This window comes from Patiria miniata, unplaced genomic scaffold (assembly GCF_015706575.1).
Source record: "Patiria miniata isolate m_02_andy unplaced genomic scaffold, ASM1570657v1 HiC_scaffold_7, whole genome shotgun sequence".
NCBI lineage: Eukaryota > Metazoa > Echinodermata > Asteroidea > Valvatida > Asterinidae > Patiria > Patiria miniata.
Window position 1 is genome coordinate 30,782,073 of NW_024037074.1, and position 27,805 is coordinate 30,809,877.

At 41.3% G+C, this 27,805-nt stretch overlaps 3 protein-coding genes across 8 annotated transcripts in view; 2 read left to right on the plus strand and 1 right to left on the minus strand.

The window, feature by feature from the left end:
• LOC119744583 (myosin-9-like) overlaps positions 1-3,983 on the plus strand; it is a 61,349-nt gene extending 57,366 nt beyond the window's left edge. For 2 of the 4 annotated variants that reach the window (XM_038220579.1, XM_038220581.1), the window contains 3 exons: positions 455-611; positions 1,795-2,328; positions 3,746-3,983. In XM_038220579.1, coding sequence (XP_038076507.1) covers positions 455-611; positions 1,795-2,328; positions 3,746-3,773 — 719 coding nt within the window. In that variant the 3' untranslated portion in view covers positions 3,774-3,983. Of the gene's footprint in view, positions 1-454; positions 612-1,794; positions 2,356-3,745 lie in introns of all 4 variants that reach the window. The other 2 variants (XM_038220582.1, XM_038220580.1) reach the window with 2 other exon arrangements.
• Positions 3,984-4,348: 365 nt separating this feature from the next.
• LOC119744567 (leucine-rich repeat protein soc-2-like) overlaps positions 4,349-27,805 on the plus strand; it is a 42,464-nt gene continuing 19,007 nt past the window's right edge. The window contains exon 1 of one of the 2 annotated variants that reach the window (XM_038220548.1): positions 4,349-4,915. In XM_038220548.1, coding sequence (XP_038076476.1) covers positions 4,756-4,915 — 160 coding nt within the window. In that variant the 5' untranslated portion in view covers positions 4,349-4,755. The remainder of the gene's footprint in view (positions 4,916-27,805) is intronic. The other variant, XM_038220549.1, reaches the window with a different exon arrangement.
• Positions 11,790-27,744, minus strand: LOC119744566 (cotranscriptional regulator FAM172A homolog). 2 transcript variants are annotated; one of them, XM_038220545.1, is made up of 11 exons: positions 27,452-27,743; positions 25,280-25,356; positions 24,137-24,275; positions 22,556-23,230; positions 21,561-21,721; positions 19,754-19,945; positions 18,193-18,270; positions 17,104-17,223; positions 16,205-16,318; positions 15,174-15,258; positions 11,790-13,266 (listed from the first exon to the last, which is right to left on the minus strand). In XM_038220545.1, exons 3-11 carry the CDS (start codon positions 24,246-24,248, stop codon positions 12,983-12,985), a joined length of 1,821 nt encoding a protein of 606 aa, XP_038076473.1. In that variant the 5' UTR covers positions 24,249-24,275; positions 25,280-25,356; positions 27,452-27,743; the 3' UTR covers positions 11,790-12,982. The 2 variants fall into 2 exon arrangements, with proteins under 2 accessions (XP_038076473.1, XP_038076474.1); XM_038220546.1 differs by lacking the exon at positions 25,280-25,356 and having other exon boundaries at positions 27,452-27,744.

Here is a 27,805-nt window from a genome sequence, read left to right on the forward strand (position 1 = left end):
TCATTCTTGTTCCATGACGCGGTATTTTTTGTGCAAATGCATGCTGGTGTGCGTGTTCAGCGTTGCGTGTATTGCTCCAAAGAGCCAGCGCTACAGAGTTGGGTTCAAACATTTTTCTTGAAGGGGTGGTTTGGAAGAGAGAAATACATTTTCCCCCAATTTTGTATTGAAATCAAAGTTCAAATATATCAAATGACAATGATCTGTATGTCAGTTATATAAAACAAATACTGAGTGGCTTTAAATTGTGGAATGGGAGGAATATTACCGCTCGGTAAAATCTGGACTTTTCAAGTTCACTCGGCTTCGCCTCGTGAAATGGAAAAGTCCCAATTTTCCTTTGCTATAATATTCCTCCCATCTCACTCTGAGCCACTCAATATTTGTATACTAATACAGCGCTTCTTCGTTCTGGTTGCATGCTTCTGTGTATTATTTCAACTGTTTGCCGTAGCCGGAGCCAAGTGCACAAAGTGCAGGCGTCTAGAGGCTCAGTACGAGGAGGTGTTGGGAGAGAAAGAAAGCCTCGAAGAAGAGAACGAGGAACTGCATCAAGAAGTAGAAAACTTGGAAGGGCTGCTGAATATCCAGACACAAGATGCCAAGAAAAGGTGAGAATATGCTGGGGCGGTGTTGGGTTGGGTTCGTTCAGTGTACTTGAATTGTCTCTCATTTCTGGACAGTTTTGAAGTTGAGTTGATCACTGTCCCTTTAAAATGAGATTTGAAGGTTTGCATGGTGGAAAGATACTAAGACAAGATAAGTTTGCGGTAGCACCATGTGAATAAATCTCTTTTGTGAGTATGTGTGGTTCTGAAAAGAACCGGAGGGACTCAATGTTTCAAACAGTACGCTCTGCCCGTAGTCAGGAGAAATGGGCAGAGCATACTGTTCGAAACGTTGAGTCCCTCCGGTTCTTTTCAGAACCACACATACTCACAAAAGAGATTTATTCACGTGGTGCTACGACAAACTTATCTTGTCTTGTCCCTTTAAAGTCGGTCACAAGTCAATCATTCAGTCCCAACTTAAAGGTCATACACAACTTTGCTTTTGCTGGGTTTTTTTCAGAAATGGATGGATTTGGGGGTTACTATTTTAAAGCAAATATTGTTACACTGATCTGTTTAAAGTTTTGTGCTCATAGATGCTGGAAAAAACCTGTTCTTGTAGTCTGGTTTCCTGATCCTACTTCAGACGAAACGGAGCAATATATAGACGTCAGGGAATTGTCGGGTCAGGAAACCAGACTAGCTGGCTTGCGCCCGTTCACGGATGTGTAACTGATTGCAAACAGAATATGGACTAAATTTGGTAAATTAGGGGCAGTATTTGGAAAAAGTCCATTTTTTCCAACGATTGTCAGCTGATCATCGTTGGAAATCGATACATAAATTCCACTTTTATTGAAATGACAGCACACCAGGTGCCATGATTTCACAGGATGCTTCGACTATTATTCACTTACGGTCTAGTAAGATATTCCGTAATAATTTGGTAGTTTTGTTTTTTGATGTTGTAAATGTTGTATATTACCAAAATACACATTATTCAAATGAATCATGACAAAAGGCATTCTTCTGTATGTTGTTATTCTATCACAAATTTGTTATTTTATCACATCTTGTTTTATTGGGAGTCTGCTGAAAAGATAAGAAATTTGATTTTGTGGCAGCACATTGTGGTCCCTGAAATTAAACACCCATGCTTGACTTTATTTGGAGACTGACTTTTGAGAGCTTTTCTCAACTATGTTTAAAAAGAATTTAGCATTTCCTTTTCTGCAACCCCTAGTCAAATGAAACCCAAGGAGCCAGTCAAGAAATCCCCGGTGAAAGAGGAGATCAGCATCACCCAACAAACCCCAACCGAATCTAAGAGACCCGGATCAGGGTCTGGCTCCCCGTCCCCCCGCGGTGCGTCCCCAGTGCCCAAGAAGGTCGCCAATCCCTTGGAGCTGGCCGCCGCGTTGAAGAGACTGTCCAACAAGACGGCTGCCGACGCGGCCAAACGTCGGGGTTCGGGCGATTCCCCGGACTCCAAGAGAGGCTCGCAGGATCTGGGAGCCTCCTTCGAGGCCAGCGGGGCGTCCATTCGCGGGATCCCAGAGGCAGGGCGTTACGACCAGAACAAGCGCGCCTCGCTGAACTCCATGGAGGCACGTCTGCAGGCTTTGAGGAGCTCTAGCCAGGTCAAGCCGGTCAAGGGAATCCTGGAGAAGAAGGATCTTGGTGCGTCCGGGGAGCAGCCCAAGAAGCAGGCACGCTTTGTCCTGCCGTCCAGCCGGAAGTTTGATAAACCACAGGTGGTCGGGACGAGAGATGACATGTAAGGGAATTTGAATACAAATCTACCGTAAGTGTGTAAAAAAAAATAATAGTCGACATGGTTTCGTATCGGTCCCAAAACACCTGGTAAAACTGATGACAAATGTATCTTTCCTTTGCCTTTAATAAAAGTTGTGTGCGAATCCTTCGAAAATAACATTGTTTCTCATGAAGGAGAAAAAAATGTCCTACCTTTCTCGCCTTTTCCTTCCAAATGCCTTGGAATTGAAGGGTGCAATTTCTTATTATCTGAAGTTTGAATTTTTGTTCTATTAACGGACTTCCTAAATTCAATTTTTCTCCATCCAATACCTAAAGAGTACAATCTGTTGTCACACTTTGATAAAAGATACATCATGACTTAGAAATTCAAAAAGTTGATCTTCAGTCCTTTTGTTTTTAGGTTTATAATCTGGCTAAACTCGCTCATATTTTGGATAAAACTAGCGTACAGTGATTATTAGTATGAACAGGTTTTGAATCAAAATTGTGTTCATGAAATATTTCCTTTTATATGACTGAAATGCAGATCCTTATCATTTGATTGGTGGAACTCGCATCATGTGACATTTATTATTGCTGCCATTCACGCCAGGGCTCAAAAAGTCCCATTCACCCACGGGAAATATGGGAAATGCTATTGAACAGTTAGGATCATTCTTGTTTCATGACGCGGTATTTGTGTTCAAATGCATGCTGGTGTGCGTGTTGCGCACACCACGTATTGTTATACAAATATTGAGTGGATCAGCGTTAAATGGGAGGAATATTATCGCAAGGTAAAATCTGGACTTTTCCATTTCACGAGGCGAAGCCGAGTGAACTGGAAAAGTCCAGATTTTACCTCGCGATAATATTCCTCCCATTTCACAATTTAAAGCCACTCAATATTTGTTTTATATAACCGACATATAGATCCTTGTCATTTGATATGTTTGAACTTTTATTTCAATACAAAATTGGTGAAAAATGTATTTCTCTCTTCCAAACAACCCCTTCACGAAAATGTTTGAACCCAACGCTGTAGCGCTGGCTCTTTGGAACAATAGGCGCTACGCACAACGCTGAACGCACACACCAGCATGCCTTTGCACACAAATACCGTGTCATGGAACAAGAATGATCCTTACTGTTGAATAGTATTTACCATTCCCCATGGGCGGATAGTACTTTTAGAGCCCCGGCGTGAATGGCAGTAATAACGAATGACACGTGATGTGAGTTCCACCAATCAAATGACAAGGATCTGTATGTCGGTTATATAATCCCAACTATTGTTTAGAACCAAAGGGCTTTGCCTCATGACATTTATAACAAAAAGTCCAGATTTTACCTTGCGGTAATGTTCCTCTCATTCCATATTTTTATAACTATCTTTTAAAAATGGTTCTTTATTTCTCATTTGTTTTCTTTTGCAGTCCATCTGATCAGGCGCATGCTGTGTAAATGCAGATCTCATGATGCAAGAACAGCCGATGGATCATCATTTACCAGATCAGCAGGTGATATAGTACGCTGTATGTAAGTTGCTGTATTTATGGTGTGCTCTTAAAGACTATGCACAGCTTAAAGGGAATGTACATCATTGGTTTTTGCTGTAATTTTCAGAATTGAACTATTTGAGAGGTTAGTATAATAGATCAAATATTGTTACACTGACATTTTTGAAGTTTTGTGTTCGAAAAGGTTGGAAAAACCAAGAAAAACAAAAATGTTCAAGTAGTCTGGTTCCCTGACTCCACAAACGATAAAATGGATCAATTTATAGATGATGGAAAATTGTAAGGCAAGGGAACCAGTCTAGCTGGCCTGCACCCGTTTATGAACATGTAACCAATAGCAAACAAAATTTGGACTGAAAAAATGGTAAACTCGGAGCAGTAGTTGAAAAATAGTTACGTTTTTCCAACGCTGGTCGGCCGACCACCGTTGGAAATATTTACAAATATACCATTGTCTTGAAAATGACTTCACACCAGGTGCCATATTTTTACAAGATGCTTGAGACTGTCATTTACCAACATCCTAGTAAGGTATTTCGTAAAAACTTGGTAGTTTTATTTTTCGATGTTTGCAAATGTTGTATATTCCCTTTAATATGCCATAGAGGCAATTCCAGCGTTATGAAAGAAGTGTTATGTCCATGACAGAGTCAATTAACCATGAGATTGTAATGAAAATAGCCCCTCGTCATTACCTTCCTCCCAGCCTTCTACTTTTTGGTTTAGCCTGCCCCTCTCATCCATCACACCCCTGAGCTGAGTGTGTATCAGTCCAGCCAGGCATGCATTTGCATAAAAGCTTTTGTTAGCCCAATGTGCATGGAATTTAAAAATAGTCAAGTGTGCTTCAGTCTGCTGGGTGCTGTGCTAGAAATAGGGTGTCTGTGGAAGTCTGATGATTATTGAATGACAGGCAACAGCCATGGATGCACTTTAGCAAACTTGACGCATGTTTGACTGAAAGCCAGAGTATCATGACCTATGACCTTAAGCAGATCACATGGAATATGGACCCCATCGTGTTTGTTTCTGCGCAAAAGCCGTCCCCATTTTGCCCGAAATTACAGGATAACTACATGTCTGAAGGTACGGAATTCAATTTTTTGTGTGTGCTAATAACAGATTATTAAGTGACAAAACAGTCCCGATCTCGATTTTATTTTCTGCTGCCCAAGCAAACAGACCTTTTCTCCGAAATAGTGTATATTGCTTTGTGGCTCTACATACGGAGGAAGTTCAGCATTTGAGCCACATTTATGTGGCTACCGTGGGTTTAGCCCCATAAATATGGCCAATTTACTGGACTACTTCAGTAAATAAAGGCCACACTTTAGGAATTAACTCAGAACGTGAGGACTTGTTACCAAATTTAAGTTAACATTCAGACTGCGTGCATCGTTGATTTATGCTTTCAAAACACACTCACCCTGTTAATAACAAATTCAGAATTTGCCGCATTTGTCAGTTGTCCAGCTTTTGCGTAATTTCCAGCCAAATGTGGATGTTTCTTGGCATCTGTTTGTTTGTAACTCAATTGCAACCGTGTTCCAACTGAACAATGCCCTCGCGCAATACATGATGGGATACGTGGATCGTTCACCTGTCAATCACGCGGCGCGTCGCAGGCCCGGTGGCTGTTGCCTGCCTTCAGTGAATCCTTCCTGTATAGTGCGCCCTCATGCGTGTACCATCGGCCAGCTAGCCGTACGACGTACGCGCGTGATCCCATTTGCCTGCGGTATATCGTGTGCAGCCTTTTTTACTTCCTCACAATTAACTGCTTTCCTTGCATTTGTTTCTACAACAAATTCCTTGATTAATTACCTTAATTACTTAACTGAAATTTTAGCCCTAAGGTGCCCCTAAACTTGGAAGTAATTAGAATATTAAAGTACATGTAGATGGACCCACTTTTTTAATAAATTAATTGGAAAAATTCCCATATCTGGCCATCAGTAATGTTTCCCTTTTTTAACCTATCAACCATCAGAAAGTGATAATATGTCATAAAAAGTCAAAGTTAGCAGGAACAAATTTTGAATTTTTACTGAGAAAACACAGAAATTTTCAGACCAGTCCCATAGGGTTTGTGCACAGGGTGACAAGTGATGGCCAGATATGGGATCTCTCCAAGTAATGTACTTGCAATTGGAGCCTGTAAAAATATTCTCTCTGAGTAGCGTTAGTGTCTCGCTGCGGCCACTGACCATTCTACAATTGGTGGCAGCAGTGGGATGGTTGAGAGGGCCAGGTCTAAACCAAAAAGTAGAAGGCGGGGAGGAAGGTAATAATGAGGGGCTATTTTCATTAAACAATCAAATTGACGATTCAGAGAAAAGATGCAAAAAATCCTAGTCTGTAATCTCCTTGACCATTACTAGATGATGGATGTATAAGATTTGAAAAGTACATTTGCAGGTTTAGGCAAAAAAAAAAATAAGTCGGTCTCTGGTCAGCGCGCACGTCGATTTTAATCATGCGCGTCGATCTTTTTTTTTCCAAAATGTTCCGCGGTAGATCCAACAGCGCCCTCTATTTCCCTACCTCCTCAATTTTTTTTTACCAAAGAGCACCAAGGAATGGGAAATTGCACCAAGGCAAACGATCGAAAGCACCAAGGCAAATTATGGAGGACACCAATGTACATGAGGACACCAAAAAAGCAAAATAGTACCCCACCTTGTCTGTACAATCCAAGCTTGAAGAAGAAAAAAAAAAAAAAAAAAAAAAAAAGACGCGTGGCCGCGTCAATTCCGGAACTTTGGTCTGACCAGAGACCGAATTTTTTTAATTTTTTGGCCTTATTCACTGAGCTCTTAAAAGCTCAGTCACGGACATACATATTTCTGGAATTGCCCATATTGGTATTTTAAGCAAAAGAATCCCTCCAACTTTCAATAATTAATGGTGCGTTTAGCTTCAGTAATCAGCTTTCTAAAGTAAAGGTGCTCTTGTGATTCAAATTTTGCTACCATTTTCAATATTGTATGAAAAAAAAATTGTTTGAATTTGAATACGTGTAGAGGAGTTTTGTAAATATATTATTTGAAATAAACAAGCATTATTTTTGGAAATTTCTCCGTCCAATTTTTCTAAATTTTTTATTAATAATGATTTACATGATTGAAGTTCCAAGAAATTGACGTTAAGACCTTTTGCATAGTGTTGGATTTGGGTAAATTTTAGTGTCAGAAAATTTGAATCATGTTATTTTCATGATCAGATTTGCCGTCCATTTTTAACTGTGATCAGGGAAGTGTGATTTTAAACAAATGTTTCAAAACTAATTTTTCATCATTCCAGTGGTGAACAGTTTATTCTTATATAAATCCACGTTTCCCGAGCCTGTAGTTTATTTACCTTTGCATCTTTGAGAAATTTCTGCCAATTTTATCTTTGTATGACGTTATTGAATAACAAATTGCCGTGTAAATCTCTTAAACTATATATACAATTGTAAATTTTATTTTCAATTTGCATTAGACATTAGAATCAATTCGTGTGTTGTTTTGAAATATTTTCAGCCGAGTGATTTCCATACAAAATTATGATGATACTTGTATTGTTGAGTAGCAAAAATATAACAAGTTTTAGGTGAGTAAACAAAGCATTAATCATGCAAAATAACAAGAACATCACTTTAGAAAATTAGCTTCAGACATGTCAGAGATGTACAGATAAAATATAAAGTGTTCAGTCATTTTCGTTCAATTTCAGACTCATTTTCTATTCAAGACATACTATGCATTGTACGAAAAAGAAAAGTAGTAAAACTCGTATTCAGTATTTTTAGTTCTTTCATATTTTTATACTTAAACTTTTATACTTTTTTACAGAGGTTATCCTTAAGACTCCACTTTTGTAATATTCATGGTGTGTGGACCACAGTAAAATGTTTAAGACTTTTCTTACATCATCTTGAAGTTTGTACACCGTTCAAACTTCTATGCATAAGACATGAAAACTTTAAATACATTGTAGATCAAAAAGATATTTATTTCACTGATATTCCAGTTAAAGAACGTATTCACTATTATGTATATTCATAAATACCCAAGACAGTTTGCCCATTCCTATTGGTCAAGAGCCTGTCACATGGCTAGTTTTAAACCGACATTTATAAATACCTAAGACAGTTCACGCATTCTTATTGGTCGAGAGCCAGTCACGTGGCCGGTCTTAAACGAATGATAAAGACATAACTGGCTGGTCTTAAACACCTTTCCAGTGTCACATGAAATTTTGACTCTCATGAAATCTGGTGCCTTTTAACGTGTCATTGGTTGAACGTTCACATTCCTCTCGTATGCATGCGCAATACTTCCAGTGAATCATGGCGCAGTACGCGCGACGCGCACGCCAATGTCCTTATAAGGTAACGAGTTGTGGAGGGGCATTTCATATTATAGTCAGAGGGGTGTTTTGTAAAACCTGAAGTAAAATTGTTGAACAAAATGGTTGGCAACGTCTAGTTTTTGGCTTGTTTTGATTTTTGGACCGAAACGATTTTGTTTTTTGACCGAAAAGGTATTTATGAATGGGAATAAATATGTGTTCGGTCGGTATTAAACACTCTGTTTAAGACCGGTGGGAGTCTGGATGGGTGATAATTACCCGATGCGAATATCACCCATCCAGACTCCCACCGGTCTTAAACAGAGAGTTATAATACCTCCCGAACACACATTTATTCCCTTAGTAATATATGACTGGGCTCTGTGCCACATCACGCAGTACACGCGCGCCAATATCCATATATAAGGAGATTTGTAGCACAACGCGTGCGAGGCACATACATGTACATGTACCATAGACATGGCCAGAGGAGTGTTTCACAAAACTTGAAGTAAAATTGTTAAACAAAATTGTTGGAAATGCATAATTCTTGACTTGTTCTCCATCTTTGAGCAAAAGGTATTTATGAATGGGAATAAATATGTGCTTGGCAGGTATTAAACAAGAATATTTTTAAAACGGGCTAGGGGCCTGGACACAGAAAATGGTCCGAGTCGAATCTACGTCCAGGTCCCTAGCTGGTTTTAAAACGTACTTGTATAAAACCCGCCAAGCACATATTTATTCCCTTATTTATATATGAGACTAGCAATCACACCGTCCAATTTTGAAATAAAAATATGCTTCTCATTTAGACAAACAATGACCTCTTCGTTCTTTAAATTCTGTTTAGTTTTCATTCCTGTGTGTGGGTTTTTTTAACTGGAAAACTAGGAGAGTTCTGGGTTTTGTAAATACAATGTATTATTAATTATAAAAGGCACTGTTATCATCCGTCATGAAAAGTGACACCGCTAACCTTCCCCCCCCCCCCCCCCCTCCAAGGAAAACAAGTGCGAGTGTACAATAAGCTCTGGCGAAACATGCAACGCCGATGGAACATACGGAACACAATACTTTTAGTCAATTTTTGGGACAGACTGACCAACCACCAAGTGACATGTAAAAGCTCTTCCCAGAGCTAAAAAAATTGCACCGGGCCCACATTTTGAGGACATTTCCTCCTGGATACCGTCCAACCACTTCACAAAATGGCGTCCACCTTGTTCGAGGAAGATATTGTACAGCGCAAGTGCGAGTGCACAGTAAGCTCTGGCCGTGTTGCAAGTAGTCGTGCATGAAATCAATCAAAATGATCCCTGCCAGAGCTTAAAAATGCCACGCCGATGGCACATATGCAACACTTTCTTCTGGTCAAGTTTTGCCGACAGACAGACCACCAAGTGGCAGTGTTGTAGTCGAGTCACCAATGTCGAGTCCGAGTCGCGAGTCTCGAGTCTCGAGTCCGAGTCCAAGTCTCGAGTCACAAGCCTCGAGTCTGAGTCCGAGTCACGAGCCACTTGTTCTTAGTTGTTCACCAAATTAATCTATTTGTGTGGTTTTTTTTATTCCCAACCCTAAAAACCCTCCTTTTTGACATGACACCGGGCCCTGCATGGTGCTCATTGTGCAGGCGCTAGGCGTGCACGCACTGCCCCTAAATGTTTTGTCTATGGAGTAAAAAAGGAATGCTACGTTCGTCGCACAAATACGTAACGTTATGTTTTTTCTTTTGATGAATATACATGACTCGAGTCACGAGTCACCCAAGCTCGAGTCCGAGTCATCATGGTCGAGTTCGAGTCCGAGTCATTTTCCAATGTGACTCGACTCGAGTCGAGTCCCGAGTCACGAAAAATGTGACTCGAGTCTGACTCGAGTCCAAGTCCTGGACTCGAGTCCTACAACACTGCCAAGTGGCATGTAGCAGCTCCTGCCAGGGCTTAAAAAAGGGGGACAAAAATATATAAATAAATCTAGACTTGCTACCTGGTACAAATGTGTCATGAAACATGCAATACAAGTTTTCTCTTACAATTTCCTTTGGAATTTTTTAATTTCAACTTTCCTTACAAATTGTCATCATTTTTCCAATGATTCATTCATATTTTTTGCACATCTTTATTTTGCTTTAATGCAACAATACAGTGGAACGTCGCTATACCGAACACCGCTATACCGAACATTTGGCTACACCGAACACCGTCCGTGGCTCTTGATTTTTGTGTACAAAATGTACCGAATATTGCTGTTGAAAAATGTCAACAGAAGAGTGAAAAGTGGCTATTATTTCCCCACGGAATAGAAGGCGAAAGCCACCCATTGCTGTAGGTACCGGTAGTAAGCTCATAAACTGTGTAATTACATTATTCAATAGTCGGCATGTGTTCAAAGTCATCTTTCAGTAGCTAGAAGTACCAGGGCGTGCAGGGTGAAGTTCTGAAGGGCGCTGTTTATTGAAAAGTGAGTACCGGAGCACCGGCAGCTTAAAATCGCTATACCGAACGATCGCTATTACTAACAATTTCTGTGGATCCCGCGATGTTCGTTATAGCTGCGTTCCACTGTACAAGCAAAGTTTGTACTGTTTACACTTGATTTTAACTTGTCGAATGCGTTCCTTTACAAGGTTTAAATCAAGAAGTATTGCTTTTCTTAACTGCAAAGCTACTTTCTAAACTAAATTTCAAGTTGTGGCGCTTTCAAAATGCAATTTATAAAATTGGTTGCACAGAAAGATATAGGGTTTGTAATTAATGAAGATTGCACTTCATATTTGATTTCTCTTAAAGACTTCTTCACCTTTTGTGTTAATCCATTGTATGATTAGGAATTGTCTAGGACAAAGGGGCTTCTACATGTACCACCTTTCAAAAGTAAAATGTCTAAAAGTGAGCACACGTCAAATTTTGGATCAAAGTAAGTTTGATCAAAATACAAGCGAGTCAAAAAAAAGAAGAAACCCAAATGTTGGGACCATTGTTTTAGGGAAGTTCAGCATGTAGCATCGTCAAAATCTAGGATATGAAAGCCCAATTCATTTAGCTTTCTTTTAGGCCAAAAAAAAAAAAGTCTCCGGTTTCTGGTATGGAGCTTGCCCAAAAAGTGGTGCAGTGACGCGTTTTTTTTTTTTTTTAACCTGATTTTTTTGCCTCAAATATCGGCTGATGACTGCAAATGGTGCCCGACTAAACTTAGTGTAAATATATGGGAGTCCATAGAGGCCACCTAAATCTTATTCTCGATCATAACCCCTTCCAAAAACACATTAAAATTGTGCAGCAGCAGGATTCCAGTCAAACCAGTGAGTTTGGCGGTTTTGAGACATCATCTTTCATTGAAAAAAACAATTTTCATTTTGCCGACGCGCATGGCTACGGCGACGCGCGCGCATACCAGAAACCAGAGACTTTTTTTTTTGGCCTTAGTACAATAATCATTCAAATAACTCATGTACCTTTCAAGTTACGGAATTTTAAACACAACCACCGTTTTACGGTTCTGTCCACGGATCACAAAAAAGTTCAGTGTTCTTTCAGCAAAACGAAAACAAATCACACAGGGATGTGTGTGAATTGTTTTCGTTTTGCTGAAAGAACGCACACCTTTTGAAAATGCTACATGCAGAACTTCCCTAAAACAATGGTCCCAACATTTGGGTTTCGTTTTGTTTTTTTCTGACTCACCCTGTACATCAATTAAATAAATTACAGTTGCATATCTTATTAAATCACTGAAAATACCACTACACTGTATCTTTTACAAATTCATGGGAAAAGATGTACGTGCTCCAAGTATTAGATGATAGTAAACTGTTTCAGCAGCTTTTACTAAAAAATATACAGTAATTTTGATCACATAGTGATTTGATTTATATTTCAGTAGAAGAAAGTTGCAAAGAAAAAGACTACACTGCAAGTATCACAAACTCTTGCTTCTTAATTTTTTTATCAAAACTTGGGGTCCTTGACCCACTGCAAAGACACGAATATCTCAGATCTTCACTATTTTGTTAACAACTGTTAAAACATTCCGATTAAAGAAAAGTAAATGTAGTTACTCTACCTTATGTCCTTATTTGGGTGTTGCAACACTGTCTAAATAAATACAGCATCACAGCCCTGTCTCGCATTGTTATTACACTGAAATAACTCTGTCTCGCATCTCCTTAACACGCTCACATCCTCATGATTGTCAACTCAATTTTTACGTCCTCGTTTCAGTATCAAGTCCTGTGAAAACCCTGTCTCGTATCCTTCATACATTCAAATGTAATTAGTGTCATATTTCTAATGTCCTCATTACACTGTGAGGTCCTCATTAGTGTTATAACTCTAAACGTCTTCTTACACTGTAAGGCGGGTCCTCGACCATTTGTGTTGTAACTCTAATGTCCACATTTCACAGTGAGATCCTCATTAGTGTTGTAACTCTTAACGTCCTCATTACACTGCAAGGTCCTTATTAGTGTAACTCTAATGTCGTTATACTGTGAGGTTGTCATCAATATTTGTCTAACGTCCTCATTACACTGAGGTCCTCATTAGTGTAACTCCGTCTTCATTACACTGTGAGGTCCTCCTTAGTGTTGTAACTGTAACATCATTACATGGTGAGGTCCTCAGTAATCCAGTATCATTACTCTGTCGTGCCCTCGATACATTTTACATTCTCAGTAACTCCTAACGTCCTCGTTACATTAACAGTGTTACTCTAACGTCCTCATTAGTATCATTACTCCATCTCATGTCCAATACATTCTCTTCAATTGTGTTAGAAATCTAATGTCCTCTTTACACTGCGATGTCCTCATTAGGGTCATACTTCTGTCTCGCGTCCTCCTATTTCCGTCTCTTGCCCGCCAGTCTCCGGTGGCTGCAACGGCTGTGTCTCAGCATTCCGAGCCCCTGATGCCTCCTCACTTTCAACGTCCTCTTGTCCCGGACCGTCCTCTGTACTCATGGAATCTCCTGCTGGTTCCGATGCCTCGGATGCAACAGGGTCCTCAACTTCTGGGCGCTTCACTTCTTCCTCTTTGGTACTCAGAAAGTGAAAGATAGAGTGGAAGCTGTACCACGAGGTTTCTTCATGTCTCGTTGTACCTGTCGGAACAAACCAGCCATGTGAAATAGACAATTTTTAAAGAAATCTTCCAAAAGCAACTTTGTGGCTCATTTCCCTTACCTTTTCAGCTTTTTGTTTCAAATTCACAATTGAGACAATTTTCACTTCCTTTTGCTAAAGTCAATTTCCAAATTCAAACTAAAGCAGTAATGGCATTTCAAGTATACGTTTCTTTTACTAAGGGGCCATTCAGAATTTTCAGTGTTTTAAAATTTCGATCTTTTTTCCAAATTGTGGGTGGGTGGGTCAAGCTAAATAATTGAAAATCGAAATTCACTTTCCATGGGAAAAAAAGATAAAAAACAAAGAAAGATAGATCTTTTGACTTGCCTGAACTACGCGCAAACGTTCCGATATCGCGATGCGTGTTTCTTTTCCAACTTCGTCCCCTGTATGTACTGTCAGTGGCATAGCCAGGAATTTTTCAGTGTGTGTGGGGGGGGGGGGGGGGGGGGGGGGGGGGGGGGGGGGGGGGGGGGGGGGGGGGGGGGGGCGTCAATGATAATTTTTTTCGAAACTCAAAATCTCAGTGGGGGAGGCGACTGGGGGTGGGCGACAAGGTTTCATGGGGGGGGACTGTCGCCCCCCCCCCCCCCCCCCCCCCGCTACGCCACTGCAGGTCATACAGTTAAAGTTTATGTAAACGTAACTCTCATGATCTATTTGACACCAAGTTTGTGTTAACTTGCCGGTAATGCCCATGTACGTAATGCAAGTGCATGTACATGTACAGTCATGTTCAGTTTTTTATTAATCGAAATTAGGGGGGGGGGGGGGTGGGTGGGTCAAAATAATTTGGAAAAAAAGTCGAAATTTTAAAACATTGAAAATTCTGAATGGCCCCTAATACATCAGCACCAATAGTTGCCAGAATCTGGGTTTTTTTTAGCACTGTATATTGTGTCTGTATTTCAATGTTGATTTGGAAGATAGCAGCTAGTAATAGCAAACTAACCTGTTGCAATGAGCAACATGTCATTTTCATTATCAGTACAGAAGATCAAGGTACTGTGAAGTGATTACCATAATATGATAAGATCATCTTGTCATAAGTGTTGTGGCCCTCTGTTATTGTTCATCCTCTGTTACACCTCGTTCCCACTTGAATTGGAAAAAGGTGGATCAAGATCCGGCATTTTGGTGTGATTGTTATCTTACCCGCAACGAAACCGCAAGTCGCGTTCCCACTTATGCTTGATCCACCTTTTCATACGGAAGTGTCGAGTCCAAAAGGTCACCGAGTTCGGAATTACGCGAGCTCTGTGGGAGTGCCGGTGTTGCATGCTAGGCCAGGACGGGTCAGTTTTCAAACAGCACTATCAGTATCAGAATTCACCGACAAAAATTACGCACATTCACCGACATAAATCACAGATCCGTAGAGGATCCGTGCGTGCATAAATTAACTGGTAAAATCGAACAGCACCGCTCATTGTGTGACATCACGGCAGAAACCAATGCATCGATAAGGGATTCCCTGGTTCTGGAGCTTCTCATTGGTTAGAAATGGTCACATGATATACTACCACATCATTTTCCAATTTTTTATAATCAATACTACAGATTTGTCACCTCCGTACATACTGCGTTATCGGCACTATTCTCATCTCATACTCGTAAGCTTTACAGTGATTCTGTGCCAAAGTGAAGTGTTTTGGTGAGTGCGGACTCAGAGTCATTTATGGATGGAAAAATAAGTAAAATTTCACGAATAAAAAAGGTTTAGAAAATGGACGAATACGCAACGAAAATGGTAAAAGGCCTAGTGTAGTTTTAGGATATACCACGTGCGCTGCATGCATGCGATATGCATGCATCGTGCATGCGCGGTGATTTACTTTAATGATAGACTTGCGATGGACCTCGCTATAACACTTGATCATACCTGCTGATACCCTTGTACAGTCATAACCTCTATCATCCACAACAGTCCCTAGCGGCTTGTGAGATGACACCCAGTTGACTGCATTCTAAAGGGATATTCAAATTACATATATATATACTCATTATCCAGACAACAGTGCAATAGTTATGTACTCATTTACAGTGCAATATAATCACTACGGCAATACTGCAATATGCTCAGTGCAACAGTGCAATATACTCAGGGCAATATTGCAATGCACTCATGAGGGCAACAGTGTGATATATTCATGAGGACAAAAGTGCAATACACTCATTAGGGCAATAGTACAATACAGATATTAGGATAATAGTGCAATGCATGTATAGTCATAATTAGGGCAACTATGTAATATACTCCAGGCAATAACTGAGTGCAATATAGTCATTAGGGCAATTGTGCAATATACTCGGGGCAAAACTCAGTGCAAAATATAATGAATGCAGTATAGCGCAGTGTATACTAGTGTAAACAGTGTATACTAGTGTATACTCATAAGGGCAATAATGCAATATAGTCATCAGGTCAACGTTGTAATATACTCATTAGGACAACAGTGCCATGTAGTCGGGGCAATAGCGCAATATACTCATTAGGTTAATAGTAAAAAATACTCCTAAGAGAAATACAGTAAAACACCGCTATAAAAAAACACTTCTATAACAACCTTTTGGCTATAACAAACATCCTCTTTGGCTCCCAAAATAGTAAATATAGTAAATGAACTTTGTTATGGACCCAATCATGTTCGTTATGGCGATCTGCTGTAAGTGCAATATATTCATTAAGGCAACAGAGCAATATACTTATTAGGGCAACAGTTCAATATATTCATTAGGGCAATAGTGTAATAAACTCATTAGGGCACAGTGAAATATACTCTTTAGGGCAATTATGCAATATAGTCATTTGGGCAACAGTGCAATATACTCGGGGAAATAGTGCGACACAAATTGGGTGTTAGATTTTGGACTATTTTGGATGGCGAGGGCTACAATTTAAGAGAAACTTACTTGAGTAAACAAGGCGTGAAGAGCATCGTCCATGTCATAGTGAAGGGAATGGACTGAATCCGTGAACGCCACAGCAAAAACCTTCTTCATAAAACTCTCCGTTCTCTTCACAGCCTGTAGAAAGGATCATAGAAGTGGGGAAGTATAAAGTGAGATATTGTGATTTAAGAAAAATGAGCAGTGTTCATTGATTTGTAAGTCATAAATACCTCAGACAGTTTAGCCATTCCTATTGGTCGAGAGCCCGTCACGTGGCCGGTCTTAAACGGATGATAAAGACATGGCTAGCTGGTCTTAAACACTTTTCCAGTGTCACATAAAATGTGGCCTCCTAAAAATCCAGTGCCTCTTGCCGTTTTATTGGTTGAACGTTCACAGTCCTCACGTAGGCATGCGCAACACTACCAGTGAGTCAGAATTTTATAGTTCTAAATTCAAAACGCAACGCCCCAGGTGCGTTCTGCGCGACATCGCACAGAACGTACCACGCACGCGTCATTCTCCACAAAAGGTTGTTTACATCTTAATCGCCAGCTGAACACTCCATTATTTAGCTAGAGGGATGTTTCAAAAAGCATGAAGTGAACTCGTTGAACAAAATCGGATTTTTTGACCGAAATATTATATTTTTTCGACCGAAAAGGTATTTATGAATGGGAATAAATGTGTGCTCGGTCGGTATTAATCACTCTGTTTAAGACCGCTTAGAGTCTGGGTGCTGATAATTACCCTCGCCTCCGGCTCGGGTAATTATCAGCACCCAGACTCTAAGCGGTCTTACATGTAAACAGAGTGATTAAACCTCTCGAGCGCACATTTATTCCCTTAATAAAGACGGGCCGGAAACACATTGATGATGGGTTTCTTATTCTGATAAAACCAATGTAGAAGGAACTTACCAAATCGATTGTTACCACCCCTCCGTAGCTGTGCGCCACTATGGCCACATGTTTCGCTGGAGTTTCGGCGACAAATTTGTCCCAAACGTTGAGACCATGCTCACTCGGACTTGAACTGCCCTGCATGCAGACAAAATTGCCCAGAGATTGTGAGAATGTAGTTCGGTGCCATTCACTCATGGCAGTGAATTGCGAAAAACAAAGATTCCAGAATGGATTCATCAATGATTGAATACAATGTACATGAAGTATCCGCTCCGTTCACAAGTACCCCCACACCCAGCAAAGGAAGTACAGTTGGGGGTGACCAACCGACGCCATCTTGCCTGACTGCAATTCATTTGCCGCGAAGCGCGGCCACTGCATGTACATAGTACAAATCCCCTGGTGTACGTGCGTCACACACAAGGTACAGTGCGCGTCAACCAGCGAAATGTCCCGCCCATGGGACGTCGTTGCTAGGTAAAAGGGCCCCCTCTTTTGTCTGCGCACGGAGTCCATAGGTGCTAATGGTAAAATACTTAGGTTGCTGAGCTAGTACATGTACAAATAATGCCAGTGAAGCCCTTTTTTCAACCAAAAACTTGTACATGATTCAAATATCAAGCCAAATTACACTAACAAAATGCACGAAGTCTCTCCGCACTATGTGAAAGGTATAGTCGAAGACGTATACATTTACATGTGCTTTTCATCCAATGATGGTGGGTGCAAACAGACACCCCCACCCCCCCCCCCCCCCCCCCCCCACTCCCCAGCAGATTGACAATCTTATAAATGGATGGATAGCTCAAATTCCCCGGCAACATCCATCTGTATTCTAAGTACGTCATGTCACTATTTACGCCGCCATGTTTGTTAGCATTGTTTGCCTCGCTTTGATTTTCAAGATGGCGTACATTGTACCTTGAGAAAGGTCTATTGTCCTGTACTATGCAAGGTCCACTATTATATTGAATGCGGATACATGTACACACACTCACACCGAAGTCCAAAAGTGTACCAAGTTTGTCTTTTGGGGTGGGATCTGAAGTGCCTCTAATTTGAGCTGGCTCATACCAGTTCTTCTTTTTGAGTTTGATATCCTACCTTGATGGAAACTCTGCGCCCATCTGCCAGTGTAGAAAAATTCTCATTGGTGTTCATCACAAGGACTTCATAGCCTTCCTACAGCCGAGACAAAATAACAACAAACATGGGACTAAAATATTCATATAATAAATAACAGTGCTGAAACTGATCCTCCAGGTTTGTTTCGGTTTGGTTCAGTTGTGGTTCAGATTTTTTCCCCGAACATCGGTTCGGTTCAGGTTCAGAAGTACATATACAATGTACAGCAAAAAGCATATATATACATACATACATGTACTTTTGCCGGATCACGCCATAAGTTGGCTTTTATAATAAGTCACCATTTCGCTCAAGTCGGCATGTTAATCTCACTCCCCTGCAAAAAGCACAACGAAATCCTTTGTGTAGATCGGCATTTAGAAGATCACACATTGGCATCGACTTCCTGCGCTGCGGTTGTGGTAACAAAATACATGAACATACACGTGCCACCACAGTGCACGCAATCAAAAAGGGGTTTCCCCAGTACACCCAATACTGCATCGTGCGTGAGCAATACCAGTAACCCCTCTAGCCTGCATGCATGCGCTCTGTCTAATTTGGAGGTCGTCTTGTTGAATGATGCAGTAAATTTTACTTACCAAGCGCGCATTTAATTCGTAAAGTTCTGTAAACGTACATATATGCATTACATGTACGTACACGTGGTCTCCACTATAGCAATGCTACGTTGTACGGATTATGACCAATTTTTTTGCAGCAGCTCGAGATTAGCGCATTCTGATCTCTACCTTCACAGGTACCCATTTATACTCCTGGGTGGAGAGAAGCAATTGCAGTAAAGTGTCTTGCCCAAAAACACAAGCACCATGTTCCCCGTACCAAATGGTCTGTCGGTATTTCTGGCAAACCTCTATCTGGCTTTATTCCCCAACAGTTACAACGTAGCATTGATTCTTATGCTTTATAAGATTCCAACTAACACATTTTACATGTAGATTTCAGTGGACATGAACTTCAACTTGAAAAAAAGACAAAAGGCATAGGGTCTTTGGGCCAAATTTATTTTTAGCAAATGTTGGCACTGAAACGACCCCCTTTCCAGGTACATTAAGTAGAAATATCTCTTGTTTTTTTAAAAGCAGTTTTAATTTAACTTTATCAAAAAGTCAAGACTGTAAAATTGTGGTATTATTAAAACCAATGCTACCGGGTACATGTTATTTCTCAAAAGTGGATTCCTCAAAAGCGCCCAAGGCACTGTAGCTCGCAAGCCTGAAGAAACCTGTAGACAGGAGACAATGAGAAGCAATTACAGTTTTAGAGGTGGGGGAAAACCCAAGAAGAATATTCTGGGAAACCCACGGACTCAAGCAGGGACTGCAAACCCAATCCACATGTTGGCCCAGGCGGGATTCGAACCCGGGTCACAGCGGTAGAAGGCGGGGAAAGTACCGCTAAGCCAGCCGGACTCCCAAATGTAAACAGACGGATTCCCGTCTGTTTACACCCCCAAAATAGTGTTGTTTAAATTATCCTCAATCTCTCAAACGTATCACCAATTAGATATATATTCTACCTCCATTGCTCTCTTGATGTAGGGTAGCTGCGTCCCGCTGTCGAGGCAGTCATTGATGATGAGGCGCCGCGCCCACTGCCCAGCCCTCACCACTCCGCTACCGTGAATTAATATCAAGAGCTTATCTGTAGTCTCCAGGGCGTTCTCGCTCATGAAGACGAAGCCTCTGAGTTCATTTTCAGAGTCTCCAAGCTGTAGACAGGCAATTTAATTAATTTATTATTTATTATTGTTATTAATTGCATGTAAAGGAGAGCATACCCAAAGTGGGTTGATTTGTCGCAAGTGGAAGAGTTTTAGAAAAGGAACATTAAGTCCGAATTTCAGCCAAGGAAATTAATTCTGGTTAAAATAACAGCATTTTGAAACAACACTTTCAATATATGATGTCCATAATCAAGTGGTGACTGTCATGTATTTAACTTAGGCGTGTTCGTTTTTGTTTGTTGCTTCTTATATATTGTGTGTTTTATTTAATTCAATTTTTGAGGTCTCTTATGTTTTACTGATTGCACCTTCGAGATCATATCTCATGTAATTTTTTATGGGACAAAAAAAAACGAATCTTGAATCTTAATTCCGTATATTACATTCTGGAAAAGTTCCCTCAACTCTGTGGAGAAAAAGTCGTAATAACATATCTAAACATGTGGGTCTAAGGCTAAAACAGAAAAAAAACAATAAATAAATAAAATTACATGTATATTGAAGTGGGGTTAACAAATGGTGGTACAGTCGAATCTCGTTAGTACAAACTCTGTTAATACAAAATTCTGGTTATAACAAACATAAAGCCTTAGTCCCGACTGTGCATTTATGTGCACAATGAATGGGACTGATGTTCCTCTTAATACAAAATTCTGATATAAGTTATATATTATAACAAACAATTTGGCTAGGTCTGAAGGAGTTTGTATTAACGAGACTCGACTGTACTTTCAAATTGTTAGAAATTTGGGGCACATGGAAGGGGCACATGGGAGTTAGGTGGGGTCCTAGTATCACTTTTGACATGAAGGCAATTTTAAAGCTTGTCATTTTTACGGCCCTTCGAAGGACAAAGTTTCTGGCATAACATAACTGAATTTTCAGAAGGGGGGGGGCATCAAAGGCTAACTGTAATTGTAAAAAGTTGCATTTATATGTTCCTTCATAATGGGACGTAAAGCCGAAGGTCCCGTGTGTTGTGTAATGCACGTTAAAGAACCCTGTAACACTTATCGCTATTAAAGAGAAGGGGTTTGCCCCGGTGTTTCTGGCAGTGGCTGCAATATGCGCCGCAGCACCTTGTAAACCCTTATAAAGGTGCTACATAATGGGTCTCATATTTCTCATAAACTTCATTTACCTGTCTTTCAAAACGGACATAATTACCAGTGCCTTGAGTACCTAATTGTTGGTAGATACGTGCGCAATATAAGACTCCGGTATTATTATTATTATGAAATTAATCTTGTGGCAGTGTGTAATTATGTCTTTCGAAAATCGATAAGACAATGATTATTTAGTCCATGTTGGGTTGGAAAGATGCTTGCAAATACAGAAATTGATAAGGGAATCAAGAATGAGAAAATTCATTCATTATGAAATGTGCTGCACAAATTCCATAAAAAAGACCCCCTCCCCACTTTAATGACCCAAACTTTTCCAAACCTATTCTATAGGGGTTGCCCATACATACATCTTACACAAAATAACATTAGCAGAAGAATACACCCTCAAATGCGACTGAAAACTGCACATTAATTAGCACTACTTTGTTTTTAAACAAATTCTTTCCCCTTTGACGTCTTTGTCTGTCACTCACGTAAACTCTCTTGAGATTAGTCTCCGACTCCAGAAGTTTGTAGACGTGTTGCGTGATGACCTCCCCGAGTGCCTCATAGTGCAGCTGATTGTAACGCATGTCGCCTTTCTTGACTTCAAACAAGAACGGTTCGCCAGTTTCTGTATGCCTCAACTGACCGCCTGAAGAACAAAAAGTAGATTACGCTAGTGTATTCAAGTAAGATACAATAACGTACGCCATTTAAGTTAACAAGTTTGCGCCGAATGATTTGTATACACGCAAAGGTTTTGCGGTATTCGGAACCGATGATGGATAAACACGCAGCGAGCGAGGCCGGAAATATCTGTCAGCGACCTGCTCGCAGCGAGCGAGGCAAAAAATATGAGTGTGCTGCCCGATCGGGTGATGGCTTCAACCCGCCTGGCAATGAGGTCGAGTGAAAAGTAATCCCGCGCCTCGTTCCGTTCTTGTCAAAATCTTCCCGGCGTGAACTGGTTAAAGACAAGTACATGTAGGAACCTTGGTAACTACATGGAAACGAACCTACTTCTTTAACCCCAACTCCCTAGCATGATTTACTAGGAACCATACCCATCCTGGCAAATTCCAGCACCATATGGGAAACTGCAAACATATTTCTGACTTTGTTTCTGGAGGTGTGCCAACCCAATGTAAAAGACTGTCAGTTTAGGGGTACTGTACCCATCCTGACAGATTCCAACAAAACATGCTGTTAGGGTTTAAAAGGTTGAGTTCTGTGAGGGTTAATGAATTTGTATTGTTCCAAAGGAAAGAGTCGTTGAAGTTGGTTTTAAAGGTGTGTCTGCGGGCACATGAAATTTGTTTCTTTCTTCTTTCAGATACAAAGTACATGTAGGAAACAGCCCTTAAAAAAAAACCTTGCATGAGACCCATTTGTGTACAACTTTTCTTTTTTTTCTTTTTTCATTTTTGTCCATCAAGATCAAGATCAAAGATCTGTTTCAAAAGATCAAGTTTCTGTTGCTACTTACCTTCATTGAATGCATACTTGAATCCTTCCAGCGTGTCCGGAAACGCAACCGTGTCCGGAAACACAAACGAGTCCTCTTCATCCTTGTCAACATCCTCCACGACTGCCTCCTTGGCCGTTGACTTCTCCACGACTGCCTCCTTGGCCGTTGACTTCTCCACGACTTCCTCCTTGGCCGTTGACTTCTCCGTCTCCTTCTTTGTCTCTTCTTGGTCCTGCCCATCACCATTCTCGCCCACCGCTTCGTCGGGTTCCGTTGTCTGTTCTGCTGTGGATGCTGGTGATACCAGGTCGTCAGGGTCATCGCCGTGGTCAAGTTTGGGCTGTTTTGGGACGGTGGCGTCGCACTCCGGTTTAGAATCGGTGGCGTCGCACTCCGGTTTAGAATCGGTGCCGTCACCCTCCGGTTTGTAATCGGTGGCGTCGCATTCTGGTTTGAAATCTGTGCCGTCACCCTCCGGTTTGTAATCGGTGGCGTCGCATTCTGGTTTGTAATCGGTGGTGTCACCACCTGGTTTCAAATCGGTGGCGTCGCATTCCGGTTTGAAATTGGTGGCGTCACCCTCCGGTTTGAAATCGGTGGCGTCGCGTTCCTGTTTCAAATCGGTGGCGTCACATTCCAGTTTCATCTCCTCATCCGGTAATTGCTGGGACACCTCCATCTGCGACTGGGACTCTGTATTCAAGAGACGCGTTTTAAAGATTGTCCAAAGATTGCCTTAAACTTTCTGTGGGAACCCTGTGAAAAATGTGATGCGATCAAGCTAAATGAGTCGTTTGTCGACCCTGGTCAATTTTTTTTTTTTTTACAGATTTTAAGAGTGCACAATCTCAGCATTACCGATGTGAAAACCGCATGCTGGTACCATCTTCAGTTGAACAATTATGGTCGGAACACCAAGAGATGTGATAAAGTGATGTGATGAAGTGGCCCTATTTTGGCCTGAATCTCCAAATAAAAGTTCCTGACAAACGACTCATTTAGCTTGATCGCATCACATATTTCACAGGGTTCCCACAGAAATCTTAAAAATGAAATTCCATGACTTTTCCATGACTTTCTGTGACAGTTTGAAATTCCAGGGATTTTTCACTCCTGTGGAAACCCTGATTTCAAATATCTGGGTCCAATATTATTTTTTTTTTGGCACAAAACATGTTACACTTTTGTGATGTGATGGACGTGTGGGGAAATGTAATGGATTTGTGAGGACTTGTGATGGACTTGTGAGGACATGTCAGGACTTGTAGTGGACTTGTGAGGACGTGTGTTGGACTTGTTGGGAATTGTAGTGGACTTTTGGGGACATGTGCTGGACTTGTGGGGACTTGTGATGGATGTGTGAGGACTTGTGCTGGATATGTGGGGAAATGTGATGGACTTATGAGAACTTGTACTGGACTTGTAGTGGACTCGGAAAATGCGATGGACGTGTGAGGACTTGTGAGGACTTGTGAGGACTTGTGATGGACTTGTGAGGACTTGTGATGAATTTTTCTCCCGGCTTATGAGCTATAGTGCCAGATTGGAATCCAAGGATTCAGAACCAGAATAAAGTCAAACATCTTCGTTGTTTTATACCTGGGACTTCTTGTTCTATGGACATCTGAGACTCTGTCCCTGTCTGTTGAGACTCTGTCCCTGTCTGTTGGGACTCCACGTCCATCATACTCTGTTGAGAAGATTCCTCCATCTTCAGCTGTCGAACCACCAAAATTAGCTGTTGACAAAAAAATAAGCATAAACATGATTATTTGGCAGTTACAATTTTTTTTTCCAATCAGTGCAAATTTCTTCCAGGAGTCAGTGTTACAGCCCCTACTATATAACAATGGCCCCTACAGTCGGGACACCCTTACCCCCTAACTAAAGTTCAGACGATGCTTTGGTTGTGGCAGCCTTAAAGCTACAGTTCATCATTTGCAGCTATCCAAAAAGTAACTGACGTAATTATTGTTGAAAAACATACTTGGTTGAAATATAGTAATGGGGACTAAACTTCCTGTGAAATTATTCTTTCTGCCAAGCTGTCATTTTGAAGACATCTACAAAAGAAGGCATTTCCAACGGTGTGTCTTAAGACGCACAGTTGGAAATTTAAAATAGTAGTGGGGTTTTTTTTATTCGGCGAAGCGCACGCAAGCGTTGGCACGAGGCACACGCGCGGGCGGTTGCTATAATTCGTCGGATCAGTGCGCGACATCGTGTAGCTGCATTCGGCTCAGTGAGAACGCATCTGGGACGCTGAATTCGGGCCCAATTCAAAACATGATTCAGCAACTTTTGATTTGAAATTGAGATCCTAGAATGCTGTTTTTTTCGGAATATACAGCTGACCCTGAGCTGAAACTTCATCAGGTTAGTTGTTCAGCAGACTTCTTTAGATTTTGAGCACGTTTGTTGCACTTCAAATGAACAAAAAGCACAAATTACAAATGATGGACTAGGGCCTACACCTTTAACTATAGGTCCGTCCCAAGTATGCATGTTGCAACCACCACAAATATAGTTGGGACCATCCCAACTATGGTTTTGGGGGGGGGGGGAGCCTGCGGGTAATACCATAGCTGGTGCGAAACATCATCTCTCTGTTCATTTCTACATTTCTGTTCTCAGTTTCAAGGATTTAAAGTACGTACCACCCGCCCCCCCCCCCCCCCCCCCCTCGCTGCACTTTTAAGAATAAACTTCAAGCCTCACTGACATACAAGAACCGGTACCAACCTGAAAGATCAGTATTGTCCCAGCCACAAACACACAGAAGCTAGTCTTCAGGTCCAGTGCTGATAATTGCTTAGAAGCTGATGAGATAAAAGGGAAAAAAAGAGTCAAAAAGAAAAAAAAAGTGGCGAGTACAAAGTTCACGAAAAGCTTAAGACTGAATTGCATCTGTTAAATATGGCTCCATGCACAAACAAAAGGGGCGCTTAATTTACCCCGTCACCTGACCGCATATAGCTCGCTTTGCTTTTTAGAGACCCCCATCCACATTATTGTGATTTTATGATTTTCTTGGCATATTGTTCTGTATCGTTATGTGGTAAATAAAGTAAGATTGATTGATTGATTGATATAGTCCAACACCCGTATGCTTAATAACAGTTAACAAGATCCTTAGGGACTTCGTCCAACCATAGAGCAAGGAACAGTCCAACCTGGGCTACAAACGTGGCAAACAAGTGGTCTGAATTAATGCGTGAGGCTCATGCACACTCAATGTGTGAGAGTTGGCAGGCCTGCACTGCTGCAGCGGGTTTTTATTTTATCTGTAATATTTGGTCGTGTGTAGTAAAGCCATGGCCCTGTTGGGCGCTTTCTTGCAAAAATCTGCGGGCGCGATGTATGTGGGTACCACACCGCTTTCAGGCGCCGCAAGTGAGTTCAATTTTCGTCTGGTGCATTGTCGCGGAAAGAAAGACAACGAGAATGCTCTCCACGGTAACGCACCAGACGAAAATTGAACTCACTTGAGGCGCCTGAAAGCGGTGTGGTACCCACATACATCGCGCGCGCAGATTTTTTTTGATGTAATCACGTGATGCATACATTTACATAATTAGCAAATCAAAATGGAAGACAGCCGTTGGAACTGGCGTATTTTTACGGACAAGCCAACGAAATCATCAAGATTTTTCACTTTTTTTGTGTGGTCTGTTTCAAGTCGATTATTAGGCTTCGTAAATGACTGCTGAATGTATGAGGTATGTAAATGAACTCTGGGGTGGGATATTAGAGGTGAAAATGAACAATTTTTGAGAGGCCATCTTTTTAGGGTCTCTTGCTAACACTAACACTAACAGTACCACATTCTAACGAACAGGTTTTGCCTCCAGCGTTGCATGTGAATGAATTAGCTGGAGTTACCCAGCCCTGAGTTTTATCATTGGGTTGTCTATTAGGGCTGGAGCGCATTTTTCTCAAAACTTGTAGTATTTGCAAAAAAAAATTGGAAAATGTTCAATTTTGTCCCCGTTACACACTAATTGCAACTGCAACTCACCCCAAACTTGCCTGGAATAACCATTACACAGGTCCTTGAAGTAAAAAACGATCCACGATGAAGATTCAGCCTACAATTGCAGTGAAAACAGGAGGAATAACCGCTAACTTGACAACCTTGCTGGATTGGCCAGGACCGCTATTGGTTTGTGCACACAAAAAATTGTGTACAATGAATGGCGGTCGATTAACAGGCACAGAGAGCGTTCGCTGTCAACTACTCGTTGACACTACTCGTTGTTGGCGCGTGACGTCACGCGGAAGCGTAACACCCGATGACTGTTTCATGCACTATTGGTTGCGGTTCCAGTACCAAAGCTGTGATGCGAGTGGTAAACCTTATACTAGTGCATAAAACAGTCATCGGGTGTTACGCTTCCGCGTGACGTCACGCGCCAACAGCCAGCGCAGCCGGCAAAAACGAGTAGTTGACAGCGATCGCTCTCTGTGCCTGTTAATCGACCGCCATTCATTGTACACAATTTTTTTTGTGCACAAACCAATAGCGGTCCTGGCCAATCCAGCAAGGTTGTCAAGTTGGCGGTTATTCCTCCTGTTTTCACTGCAATTGTAGGCTGAATCTTCATCGTGGATCGTTTTTTACTTCAAGGACCTGTGTAATGGTTATTCCAGGCAAGTTTGGGGTGGGGTGAGTTGCAGTTGCAATTAGTGTGTAACGGGGACAAAATTGAACATTTTCCAAATTTTTTTTGCAAATACTACAAGTTTTGAGAAAAATGCGCTCCAGCCCTAATAGACAACCCAATGATAAAACTCAGGGCTGGGTAACTCCAGCTATGAATGAATATGGAGCATGTCAGCTGGAGTTACTCAAGCTAGGTTACAACTTAGATTTTCGCCTATTCGTCCATGATTATGATGATGATTCACGCTTACCTTCAATATTTTGTCTCCTTTTTCAGGCAACTGTTTAAACCACTGATCCAGCACTAAGTCTACTTCAGAAGTTCAGTTACTTGACAGCAATTATGTTCGTGTCGATGTGCAATGTCAATGATCATGGGGGTTTCCCAGTACACCTGCCGACGATGTCGTCCCCAGAGACTATTTCGACTTTCGTTTTAACCACATCAGATGGTATATCTGAAATCGTACTGCTTGAGCTGTGGGGACGGTTCGGTAGCGCGGACTGCGCCTCCTGAGCTTTTGAACAGCGCCACCATTTGTTGAGTTGGCAGCATCCGATTCAACTGTGGTCTTGGTCCACGCCCATTGAAAATACACGGGGCC

Bases quoted from the DNA above. Each gene is read 5' to 3' on its own strand.
- LOC119744566 (XM_038220546.1), bottom strand. From the start codon at position 24,248: ATGGAGGAATCTTCTCAACAGAGTATGATGGACGTGGAGTCCCAACAG. The intron at 18,271-19,753 runs GTAGAATATATA...TCTCGGCTGTAG, and splicing joins ACATCAAGAGAGCAATGGAG to GAAGGCTATGAAGTCCTTGT. The intron at 16,319-17,103 runs GTAAGTTCCTTC...TCCTTTCTACAG, and splicing joins GGGTGGTAACAATCGATTTG to GCTGTGAAGAGAACGGAGAG.